The sequence below is a fragment of the Ochotona curzoniae genome, unplaced genomic scaffold (genome assembly GCF_017591425.1).
Source record: "Ochotona curzoniae isolate NIBS_2020 unplaced genomic scaffold, NIBS_Ocur_1.0 contig_43, whole genome shotgun sequence".
In the NCBI taxonomy this organism is placed as follows: domain Eukaryota; kingdom Metazoa; phylum Chordata; class Mammalia; order Lagomorpha; family Ochotonidae; genus Ochotona; species Ochotona curzoniae.
This window is the reverse complement of record NW_024466218.1, coordinates 37556449-37568182: the sequence shown is the minus strand read 5'-3', so window position 1 is coordinate 37568182 and position 11734 is coordinate 37556449. Positions and strand designations below refer to the sequence as shown.

At 60.6% G+C, this 11734-nt stretch overlaps 1 protein-coding gene across 1 annotated transcript; it reads left to right on the top strand.

Moving 5' to 3' along the window:
* Nucleotides 1-4769: 4769 nt before the first annotated feature.
* Nucleotides 4770-11234, top strand: ZADH2 (zinc binding alcohol dehydrogenase domain containing 2). The gene is made up of 2 exons (XM_040985130.1): nucleotides 4770-5040; nucleotides 10082-11234. Exons 1-2 carry the CDS (start codon nucleotides 4835-4837, stop codon nucleotides 11007-11009), a joined length of 1134 nt encoding a protein of 377 aa, XP_040841064.1. The 5' UTR covers nucleotides 4770-4834; the 3' UTR covers nucleotides 11010-11234.
* Nucleotides 11235-11734: the final 500 nt, after the last annotated feature.

The window sequence follows — 11734 nt, the reverse complement described above, 5'->3', positions numbered from 1 at the left end:
CACTGGGAACATGTGCCGTCTCAATTTCCTCTCCACTAAAACCTATTTTGGCTCCATTTTTTAGGGTTTTTTCCCCTCTCGAGTTCCTGTACAGCAGATGACTCAGTCATCAACGCTTCACAGCCATCACTTCGCAGCGTTTTGATTAAGTATGCCAAATGTCGTGTAGAGGAAAGAATGGAAACACCAAGCCTGCCAGCTTTTGATTGACCATTAAAGCCAATGATATATGTGCCTGTCAAAAGACAGACAATTAAATCAATATTGGAAAAAAGTCGCCTTGACGGCTTGTTTTTATGTAAGGGCTGCCAGGATGGATTACCAGGCACCATCATGCCCTTGTCAACTTTCAAACCTTTTATTAAAAAAAAAAAAAAAGGCAGTATTTAAAGTTGCAGTACCTCATTCCCTCAGCATTTTGTTTGTCCTTGGAAATGCTCTCTGCAACGAGCTGGGAAAGTTCTCAAGTGCCCAGGAGTGAGTTCCCACACACAGCCCTGCACCGTCTATGATGAAACACCCTCCGACCGTAAAAGCCCACAGCCCTCTCTCACTTCCAGCCGAGCCAGCAGCAGACAGCCTCGCAGAAGCAACCCTGTGGCAGCAGCTGCTGTCCATGACACACCTGGACACCCCTTATTCCCCCATGACCTGAAGTTCTGCAAGAAGAAATGGACCCTGCCCAGTCCCCCACCCCCAACCGTGGCGGGTATCTCTGCCAGACAACGGCTAGGAATGGCCAACAACCCACCCTCCTCGCAGGGGTCATGCCCTGCCTGGCGTGTCAGAGGAGCACCCACAGAGAGGTACCCATGTGCACAGAATGGCACACACGCCACGCTGCAACTCAGCTGCACCCCAGTTCTGAACTGCACAGCTCAGGAGCCACAGGCTGGAAACACACAAAACGTCCTTCACATTATTTCTCTACCCGAAACATTCAGCGAGCCCTCATGGGCTAAACCCACCGGTAAGCAGGTTCCCCCCTCTGCCCCACAGCCTGGGTGTGCCACCCCGGGACGAGACTGCAGTGGGGTACACAGACAAGCCACGGCCCAGAGCAAGGCCCGGCCCTGACCACTCCAGGCTTCAGGCAGCGGATCAGGGGGCGAGCCGAGTGAAGGGATGCTGCAGCTGAAAAACTTCTGAGACAAAATTAAAATGGAGCAGGAAAAAGGAGGAGCAAGAGAGCAAAGTTGCCCTGATCGTGGCAGGGCTGTCAGGAGCATGTGTGTTTCCATGGTGAGTGATTTATTGATGTTTATCAGGAATGAATAGATCAAAGGCTGCCAGATGACAGGCGATCAATCACACATCAAATCAAGGATGGCAATCCTCTAATAAAACAGAAAACAAGGAAAACCAGCTCCTGCCAGTTCCTCCTCCAGAGAAAAATAACTTTTCTGTTCAATCAGATTCTGCACTATCACTGTCTTGTGCTGGCCTGATCAAAAGACGGCTGGAGAGCTAATACAAAAATAAATAAATAAAACATAAAGAAGAGAAGCCTCCCGCACAAGACAGTCAAGGCTGTGATTTTCCAGAGAAATCCGTGGCCCACATTCTTGGCGTCCCAGCCTGGTGACCTTAGATCCAAGTGTCAGGTTCAACCTCTCTGCCTTCTGGAAGACTTTTCCGGGTGCTTGGCCGCCACCAAGGAACCACCACTTCCCTTCAGAGCACGCCCCCTCCCGAGGTGGCCGGCAAGCATCGCCCCCCCCCAACGGGCCTGCCTCTACTGCGTCCCGAGCGCCCGAGAAGCACCTCCAAGTTTTCTCCACTCCACGCACCCGGCCCGGTCGCGGGGCTCAGGAGCACAGGGGTGGCCAGCCCGGGGCGGCCGTGGCCTGCGCCGGGCGGCAGCGTGCGGCCCGCACCCCGCGGCCCACGCCCCACACCGCGCCCCCGGGCCGCCACCCCGCTCCCGCCCCAGCCTCCTCGGGCTGCTGCTCGTCCCGGCGCCCGCTCCCCACGGCGCGGCCCGGGCGCCCGTTACCTGCCGAGCGCCGGGGGGCCTGCTGCTTCCTCCTCGGCATGCTGCTCGGGCCGCCGCAGCCGTCGCCTCAGCCGCCTCCGGAGTTCGCGGGGGCGCGGGCACGCGGGGCCCCGGGCGCGGGCGCAACTCCGCGGCGCGCCCAACTTTGGCCTCGTCCCCGCGGGCTCCGGGCTCCGGGCGCGCCGCGGACCGCGGGAGGAGGAGCCGCTCGCATGGACCGCCGCGCCCGGGGCCGCTCAGGAGGCGGCGGCGGCGGCCGCGCGGGCCGCGTCCGGGCCGCCGGGCTGCGGGCGGAGCGCGCGGGGCCTGGGCGCCGAGCCCGGAGTCATCCCCGGCGCGGGCCGCGGGCGCAGCGGCGGGCGCTCGGCGGGCCGGCCCGCGGCCCGCGCTCCATGCTGCCGCCTCCCCGGCGCCGCGCTGCTGCTGCCGGGCGCTCCTCGGGGCGCGCCGCTCCGGGCGCTGCCCTGCGCCTTCCGCGGCGAGCCGAGAGTCTCCGAGCGCAACTTTCCGTGCCCCTGTGCGCTCGCTGTTCGGGGGTCGCGGCGAGTGCTTTTAGTGCGCGGGTCGTAGCTCTCTCATTGTGCGCCAGCGAGGCCGATGCGGGCTGTCCTTTCCTCGCGCACTTAGTCTAGGAGGAAGAAAGCAAACAAGACAGAGCGGTGAAGCCCCCGTTCAGTCGCGCGCCGGGGTAGGTGGGTGGGTGGGTTGGGGGGGAGATGTCAGGCGCTGTTCCACCTTCCCAACAGTCACAGATCAAACAGTGTCACCCGCCGGAGCGCCACTTGGTGCCCGGCGCTGCCCCCCGGGGGGCCTGGCCGCCGCGGTCTCCGCTTCTTCCAACGCGAAATCTTAATGCAAACACGTTCGGATCAGGGGGTTGGGACCGGTCTTGATCTTCCAACAGAAAAAAAATGTTGAAAAATACACAAAAAGCATCCCCCCGTCCAAGATTTAAAAAAAAAATAGGAAAAGAAAAAAATAAAAGCCGACCACAACAACCAGGAGAGTGTGTGCACAGGGGCGAGGCGCGGGCGTTCGCGGGCGGGCGCGCCGAGCGTGGACACTGCCCCCCCAAACTCCGGGGAGAGAGAGATGCACTCTCGCTCTCTCCTCTTTTCAGTGAAATATAACACACATTCGGATCGCAGAGCTCTCAGACAGTCTCAACTGATAGACAGACACATCGAGCTGCTTTTCCTGCCTCAGTTCTTACTCCTCCTCCTCGCGCCAACGTCACCCTGACAATTACAAATAGGTCTCACACAAGCCATACCTGTCAATCTTTTTAATTGCTTTGTTTTCTTTTTTTTTTTTTTTGCCAGAGCTAAACAATATGACACACACGCGCGCGCGCAAAAAGAAATCTTAATACGGCATACCATAAAGGGAGGAAGACATTCAGGGGGTGCTATTGTCATCCGCCGGCCGGGACTGGGGACGGCCCTCGTGTCCCCAGTCAAGTTAGGCAGGCAAGGGCTCCTGCTCGCCCTCCCCCCGCCGGTGCATTCCCACACAGACACCCACGTGGACCCGGCGCCCCGAGCAAGCGTGCCCCGCGCGTGGAGGCAGGAAGTACCGGGACCCTCCTGCCGGCTCACTCGGGGGGCTGGGGGTGAGGTTTGGTTGCAAGGTGTTGACTTTTGTGTTGGGGCCGTTCCTGAGCAGGTGGAGAACCAGGGATTGCTGTGGTCAAACACACACCCCTCGCATTGGAATTTCAAAGTGCATTTGGCGCCTCTCACCCGTCCCCCTCCATGCCAGGAGCACAGTCGCACGCGGAATTCGGGAGGAGCAGTGAACCGCGGAGTCACATTTCTACCCATCTGGGCTACAATATAAGGGCTTCCTGCAACGTCCCCCGCTCAACAGGGTCTCGTGGAACTCAGGCCCTCGGCTTTCCCATCGAAGTGCGTGCTCCCAGGGGGAAGCCCGCACCAGCCCCGTAGAGCTACTGAGAACACGCGCGGAAGATAAAATAAAATCAAAACACAACCTCTAGGCCAAGACAAATAAAACGGCTTAGTTCCTGCAACTTGCACGGGACAGGGCGCGGGCAGGGCGTTAGGGGGTGGGGGGCTCACAGGAGGCCGCGATCGCGGGTGGCGGGGAGCCCCGGGGTCTCCCCGCCCCGCGCTGGGCGCCCGTGCGTGCGCACCGCCGGCGTGGGCTCCGCGCCCGGCCCAGGGCCCTCGGCCATGCCCCGCCGCCCCGGCCGCGCTCGGGGTTGATTCGTACCACCTTGCAAGGAAGTGAACGCTTCGCACGGGAAGGGGAGGCGCCTACGCCGGCCGCCCGGCGCTGCGGCGCGCCGCTCCGGGACGCTCGGGCCCGCTGGCGGCCGCGGCGGGCGCGGGGCACGCGGGGGTCCCGGCCAGGCACCGCACCCCTCCCCGACACACACACACGCACACACACACACACCGACCGCCCCGGAGGAGTCAGATCCGGGAGCGTGGGGGAGGTGGGGATATCCGGTGTTTCTCCCGCTCCGGGAGGAAGGGGAGGGCGGGAGGATCCTTGGCCAGTCTGCACCGAGCGGATTCAAACCAAAACAAAAAAAGATTAAAGGAGCAGCGGCCCGGCCGGCAGCGGGCCACGGGCCGGACCCCGCGGGCAGCTGGCCCCGCGGCCGCGGAGGCTGCGCCGGAGTCGGGCGCCGCGCGCGGGGCTGGGGGCGGGGAGCCGGGCGTCGCGCGCGGGGGGGAGCAAGGGGAGGGCGCCGGCCGGAGGAGGGGCGGCCCCGCCTGCCCGCCCGCCCGCCCGCCCGCCCGGCGCCGAGCCCAGCGGCCCGCGCTGGCCGCCGCCCCCGCCAGCCGCGGCGCAGAGAGCGCTCGGGCCATGCTGCGGCTGGTTCGCGGGGTGCGAGCCATCGTGGACATGTCGTACGCCCGCCACTTTCTGGACTTCCAGGGCTCCGCCATCCCCAGGACCATGCAGAAGCTGGTGGCCACCCAGCTGAGCCCCAGCTTCCGGGAGGCCGTCACCCTGCTCCGGGACTGCCCGGTGCCGCTCCCTGGGGACGGAGACCTCCTCGTCCGGAACCGGTGAGCTCGGCGCGCCTCCCCCCCGCATCCCGCCCTTCCTCTGTCCGGCCCGGCCCGCGCCGTGCTGCTCCCGGCTGTCCCCGGCCTGCCCGCCTCCGGCGCACTCGGGCGCACACAGCCCGACTTGGCCAGATCCCCGCCAAGTTCAACCCGCCGCCATCTGGCGAAGGCGAGCGCCATGTGACTGTGACTGGTGTGAATATCCCCACGCCAGGGAAAGTCCTCACAAGCCAGGGTAATTTTAATTTGGGATTCCCCTCCCCTCCCCCAACCCTCCCTCCTCCCCCTCCTGCTCCCGAAATAAAACCGACGGGACCCAGGAGGGGAAGCTCCCCGCCCTGCCCACCCACGCGCACCCACGGTTCCTGCGTTGGCAATCTGTCGACTGGGTCAGGAGCCCTTGGGACCCAGGCTGTGACATTTAGGTAAACGTGCTTTGGTGGAAGAAGGCAAGGGACGTGGCTGGCCCCTCCCGGCCCCTCCAGCTTGGCCGCTGCCGCGTGGTGGCCGAAGCTCGGCTTGGGTGTGGGTGTGCTCGGCGGCGGGGCCGCCTGCCTGGTGTCAGGGCTGTTGTGTACTTGTTGTGTGTGTGTGTGTCTGCTGCCTGTCCTCTGGGTTTCCACAGTCGCGCAGAGCGCATCCTGGGCAGCTGGGCCAAGGCCAGGGTTGGGACACAGCTGCCTTTGCCTCGTGTTTTCGGGCGGTCCGGTGGTCGGGTGTTTGCTCGCTTGACCTTACGATGGTCTTTTGCACCACCACAAGCCCGGCTTGGTGCATTCCCACCTCTCCAATCTGGGGCGGGTGTTGGAGCAACAGGAAGGAGCGACTTCTCTGGAGCCCTGCGCCCTATCGTCTGGACTCCTGGCTCCTGGTCTCGGTTCCGTGGGTTTCCTGCAGGCGCGACTGCTCAGTCCCATCTTCAGTGCTGCCCGAGAGGTAGCGGTAGCCGTTCGGGGCTCGGTTGTACACACCTTGTAAACTGCTGGAAAGGACTGTGTGTAGGTGCCCAGCCAGCACCCTGCCAGGGGCAGCAGCTCTAGGGTCCACTGGAGATAGCTGGCAGCCTTCAGACCAAACTGTAAAGTGGGAAGAAGCAGCTCGGGAGGGAAAACTTTGGGAAACCTGTTGGAAACTTGCCCATTGCACGTGAGGTGGGATTGAGCGGAGGCAGGGGCCAGGGGTGGGTGGGGGTAGGTTTGCCTTAAATGGAGGTGGAGGTGGAGAGGGGTGTGTGTCCTTGGCCGTGGAACCACGGGGCATTGCTTGATTTTGTGATGAAGGGCTGTGAGGCTGTCACCCTGCCAAGGTGGGGAGAAGGGCGAGTTTGTGTTTGCCTGGAGCGCCCCAGAAGGCCCTGTAGCCGGAGGCGCCTCGAGACCCAAAGCTTTCCAAACAAACTTGAGCAGGAGAATAGTTCTACCCGGGGCCCTTTTTTTTTTTCTCTGTCTGATCCAAGTGTACTATTGGCCATGAACACCAACGTAAATACACGCACAACCGCCGAAGAAGCCCCTTTCGGACCCGGTTTTGGGTGGGGAGAAGCAGACGCCCAGTCGGCAAACTGAGCTGCGTTATCCGTGCCGGAGGCTGGCTGCGGGCGGCTGCTCGCTGGCTGGCTGGAGTGCACCTGCATTTCCATTCAGCTTTCCAGCTCCCCTTCGCTTGCTGCTGCGGCAGGCGCCTTCCTTGTTCCTTCCCGCCCTCTGACGGGAATTCAGTGATCCTTGCACTGGGGCACACTCCGATTCTGAGCACCTTGGTTTGGGCTTTGGGTTGCTACAAGAGCCGAGCAATTTTTTTTTAATCGGTTCCTTCTGCGCCACAAATCCCTACACTAGAAACAGAATGCTCCTGTGTACAACTTGTCCTCCAAGTTCTGCTTGGATGGGAAACAGAAAGAGAGTGGAGCCTGCGACTGGAGAGTGGCACGGCTGGAAAACCTCCAGCGCCAAAGGCGGGCTGTCGGCAGATGAGGCATTCTGCGGGTTTTTTTGTTTTTTGTTTTTTGTTTTTTTTTTTTTTAGAAATACAGATTTAATAATTCGCTGAAGGTCTGTTCATTTTAATCCTAGACCAAAGTTCACTGTAAGCAGTGTTAATTATTAAAATGTTATGTAAACGCGTCTCGCGTTTATCATAACAAAATCTGCCCTGGAATGAGTGGCGGCGGCAGGAATTCGCTCGTGGGCAAAGGCGCTAGTTGTACTCTGCCGGGTTCTTCTGGCACACGCTGCCTCCCTCCATCCTAACAGCAAACGCGCGCGCGTTCTTCATTCACAAGAGGAAGGCTTCTAAGCCACACTTGGGATGCCCAAAGCCAGCATTTAGGCAAGGCCAGTCCGGAGCTGTGAAGCTGTGTCCCTGGGCTCACCTCTCCCTGCCCCCGAAGAGAAAGAAAGCGAGGAAGGCAGCTGGGGGAGTGTGTCCGTGCGCTCTGGTCACCTTTTTCGTAAGAGGGTGATAGATGATTTCGTTCCCGAGTATTTTCAATGATTTTCTGCTGCGGGTTAAGATAATGGAGCACAGAGTTTGCGGGGTTGAAGCGGGGGGGATGGGGAGACGGCGGTGATGAAGTGTTAGTTGCTCAGGACGAGGCAACAATATTTCTGCTGACTCTCCAGGCCCGAGGTCCTGAAGTCGTGGCTTTTCTCTTTCTTTTTTTCCCTCTCTTCTTGTTGTCCGGGCCCGGTCTGCGATTCCTCCCTGGTTGTTCAGGGCTGTTTGCTGCCTGAGCCCAGCCTGTTTGATTTTGGTTGTGCGCGGGAAGCGCTGCCGTTTGCAGGGTCCATCCCCTGGTGAAACGAGGTGGGGGCTCCTGGTACTCCTCTGTGTAAATAAACCGGCCCCCACTCCCACCCCCGCCCCGCCGCCGCAGGGACTGGGGGGCAGGTCCTCCGGCAGAAGCCCTCTTTTTCCCTGGAGTTCTTGGTCTGAGTGAGCCTCCCGTAGGTTCGCCAGCGACCTGCACTCGCAGGCACATATTTCCAGTTAGAAAGGGTTCCGGGGTGGTCTCCAGACACGCAGCTCTCTCCTCTGTCCCTCTGGGGCTCAAGCTCCAGACCTGTACCCCTAACCTCCGCGCCCACTGCTCTTGAACTTGCTTCCTGCGAGTGCAAGGCGCACGGGCTCCTGGCCCCAGTGCAGTCTCTTCGGAGCCAGGTAAGAGTGGAGGCGTGAGTCCTGGGTGGTGTGCAACTGCGACCTGAGCCAGAGAGGTCCTCGCACCCTGGCCCCTGGCGGAGCAGCCTCCTCCAACAGACCACTTGCGGGAAGGCGGGGCAGAGCTGGGGAGCCTAGGAGAGGCCAAGGTCAGAGTCTGGCCGCTGCCTGCGCCATGCTCCCGCCCTGCAAACGCTGACCAGCCCCTTGCAGAGCTCCGTGGCCAGCACCAGGACTAGGGCCTAGGGCTGGGGATGCCCCACAGATCCTGTGCCCGTCCTGGGAAACTGAGACTGGCAGACCTGGGAGATGGCCTTACCATTCCAGAATCAACCCCGCAGACTTAAGGCCAGAGGCATGGAAAGGCTGCAGAACAGCTCAGGTGGAGTCCTTGAACCAATCCAGAAAATGCCCCTGGATAACTTGGCTGGGCTGCGCTCCCCCAGCCATCGCCCCAGCACCTGCTCAGGGAGCAACCCTGGGGAGCTGTCCCTACTCACTGGAAGTGAGTGGCAACCCCCCCCCCGACCACCCCCCCCCCGCCCCGACCCCGGCGGCTGGCTCCCTGCCTGATACCAGCCACCACCAGGGAACCAGCTTGATGGGACAAGGGCATAGGAAGGGTTAACATGGGCCTTCGGGCCAGGGGATCAGACCAGCCCTGGCCAGGGCTCCCACCTGCAGCTGGCTCTAACAGGCTCCCTGGAAGCCAGGCCTTGGAAGACCAGGCCTTGAGAACCGTGTCAACTGAGAAAAGATGGCAGGCCTCCACCCTTTTCTAAAAATAGTCTCTGCAAGGCCAAGTGAGAAACCAGGGAAATGGCCTCTCCCTCCCGTGGTCAGGGGGGCCAGCTGTTTTGGGAGGCTGCGACTGCTGGCTTAGGAAGCGCTCTTGATCCCAAGGAGAGAGCCCCTTGGAAGGGGCGGATTGCACAGGGAGCACTCTGGGCCCTGGTGCAGCCTCACCTCTGCAGCCTTGGCTGGTAGAGCTAAACCCAAAGTGGGAGTAATCTACTTCACAGCCTTCCCCCAGCCCCCACGTGCCACTGTCTTAGGACCTTAGATGGGAAAATGGCGTTTTGAGGGGTCCCTCTTGGGCCATCTGTGCTCTGAGGGATGGGCGCTGAGGACGAGTTGCTGCTGGCCTGGTAGTGTGGGCCACTGCAGCAGCTCAAATAGAAAGGTCCGTCTGGTGCCCATCAGGCTCTGTCCTGTTTCCCGGCCCGCTTTGCTTTTCAACTGGAGAGGGCCTGAAGAGGTTGCCGGAGCCATAGCTCCACCCGGTCCCCTTTCTGCTCAGTCTATCAGCGTGCGTGGTTCAGGGTGGATGTGGCTCCATCCGAGAGCTCAGTCCCTGGAGGCACCCTCCCTGCTGGTCGTCCCGCCACCCCTGCAGCCACATGTAGCGGCCCTGACCTTCCACGGCATCAATCTTTAAGAATATCATTGTCATTGCTGTTATTATCTCAAGTGTTAAATTGTTGCCAGAATCAATACCAGCCTACTTCGGGGGGATATATTTTACCCCAGTGTTGTGCTTAACATCTTTGTTAAGAGGGCAATTAATTTCCAAGTCAGGGTTGCAGTGAAAGTATTTGATGAGACCTTCCTGACTTCTCTCACCGTTTCTCCTTCCGAAAGGGGACGGAAATGAAATAACTTTGTGGTACCAGACGACTGTGCAGCTGACGAGAAGCGAGTACGCCAAAACTCCAAGGCCAGATCCAGTCGGACCAGCACAGTTTCATTGCTCTTTCTCTTTTTCCCTATCAGAGCAGCAGGAGGAATGTTCTTTTGAGTTCTGTCAGACTGTGTCCGGCTCGCGCAGAGAATGAGGGCTTTGGGCAGGGGTATCTCAGCGGCTGTGTTTGTTTCCTTCCAGATTCGTGGGTGTAAATGCTTCCGACATCAACTACTCTGCCGGCCGCTACGACCCCTCTGTGCAACCTCCCTTCAACGTAGGCTTTGAGGGCCTCGGGGAGGTGGTGGCCCTAGGCCTGTCTGCCAGCACCAGCTTCGCGGTTGGCCAGCCCGTGGCTTACATGGCGCCAGGCTCGTTCGCTGAGTACACAGTGGTGCCCGCCAGCATGGCCACCGCAGTGCCTTCTGTGCGACCTGAATACCTCACCCTGCTGGTGAGCGGCGCCACCGCGTACATCAGCCTGAAGGAGCTGGGGGCCCTGTCCCCGGGGAAGAAAGTTTTGGTGACGGCAGCCGCAGGCGGCACAGGCCAGTTCGCGGTGCAGCTTGCGAAGAGGGCCCAGTGCCACGTGATTGGCACCTGTTCTTCGGACGAGAAGGCCTCCTTTCTGAGGTCCCTGGGCTGCGACCGGCCCATCAACTACAATGCTGAGCCCGTGGCCTCCGTCCTCAAGCGCGAGTACCCCACAGGAGTGGATGTGGTCTACGAGTCAGTCGGGGGAGCCCTGTTTGACGTGGCTGTGGGCGCCCTGGCCACCAAGGGCCGCTTGATTGTCATCGGTTTCATCTCCGGCTACCAGAGCCCCAGCGGCTTGGTGCCCGTAAAGAAGGCGGGGATGCTGCCGGTCACACTGCTCAGGAAGTCAGCCAGCATCCACGGCTTCTTCCTGAACCATTACCTCTCCCAGTTTCAGGCCTCCATGGGCCACCTGCTCAAGATGCTGGACAGCGGAGAGCTGGTCTGCAAGGTAGACCTAGGAGAACTGTCCCCGGGGGGCAGGTTTGTAGGCCTGGACTCGGTGTTCCGTGCGGTGGACTATATGTACCTGGGACGAAACTCCGGCAAGATTGTAGTCGAGCTGCCTCACTCTGTCCACAGTAAGTTATGAAAGTGCAGTGGAGGCCCAGAGCCGCGCGTACAGCAGGGCTGCGCACCTCGGTATACTCACATCATTGCATTTATACTTCATGATGGAAGTAAGATTTCTTAAACAAAAGTAAGGTGCCAATGAGTAATTTTCTCTTTCTCTCATTCCCCACCCGCTTCCCCTCCTCTCTTTTTGCTCCTTCTTTGGTTAAAAAAAAAAATGTGCTAATAAAACTTGCCTCGATGGCTAAGAGATAAAACGTTTACATTGAGTTCTTTACTCATGGACGATCTCATTCCAGATTTTATTGTTCCAGGGAGTGAATTAATTCCTGATGTCAGAGCTGATTGAAGTAGTATGTCGTTAGCCTGGATCGGTCCAGCATGTCCAGGATCAGTCCTGGAGTGGCTCGGGACTTCTCCTTTTTCAGGGAGTGTGCTCACAGGCAGTGCCCGAGGGGCAGAGCAGGCGGCAGCCATGGCCAAGCTCTGCCACGGCCAGGCTCTGTCCCGGCCAGGCTCTGCCCCGGCCAGGCTGTGCCACAGCCAGGCTCTGCCCCGGCCAGGCTGTGCCACGGCCAGGCTCTGCCCCGGCCAGGCTGTGCCACGGCCAGGCTCTGCCCCGGCCAGGCTCTGCCACGGCCAGGCTCTGCCACGGCCAGGCTCTGCCCCGGCCAGGCTCTGACACAGCCAGGCTCTGCCCCGGCCAGGCTCTGCCACAGCCAGGCTCTGCCCCGGCCAGGCTCT

Bases quoted from the DNA above. Each gene is read 5' to 3' on its own strand.
- ZADH2 (XM_040985130.1), top strand. From the start codon at position 4,835: ATGCTGCGGCTGGTTCGCGGGGTGCGAGCCATCGTGGACATGTCGTAC. The intron at 5,041-10,081 runs GTGAGCTCGGCG...GTTTCCTTCCAG, and splicing joins GACCTCCTCGTCCGGAACCG to ATTCGTGGGTGTAAATGCTT.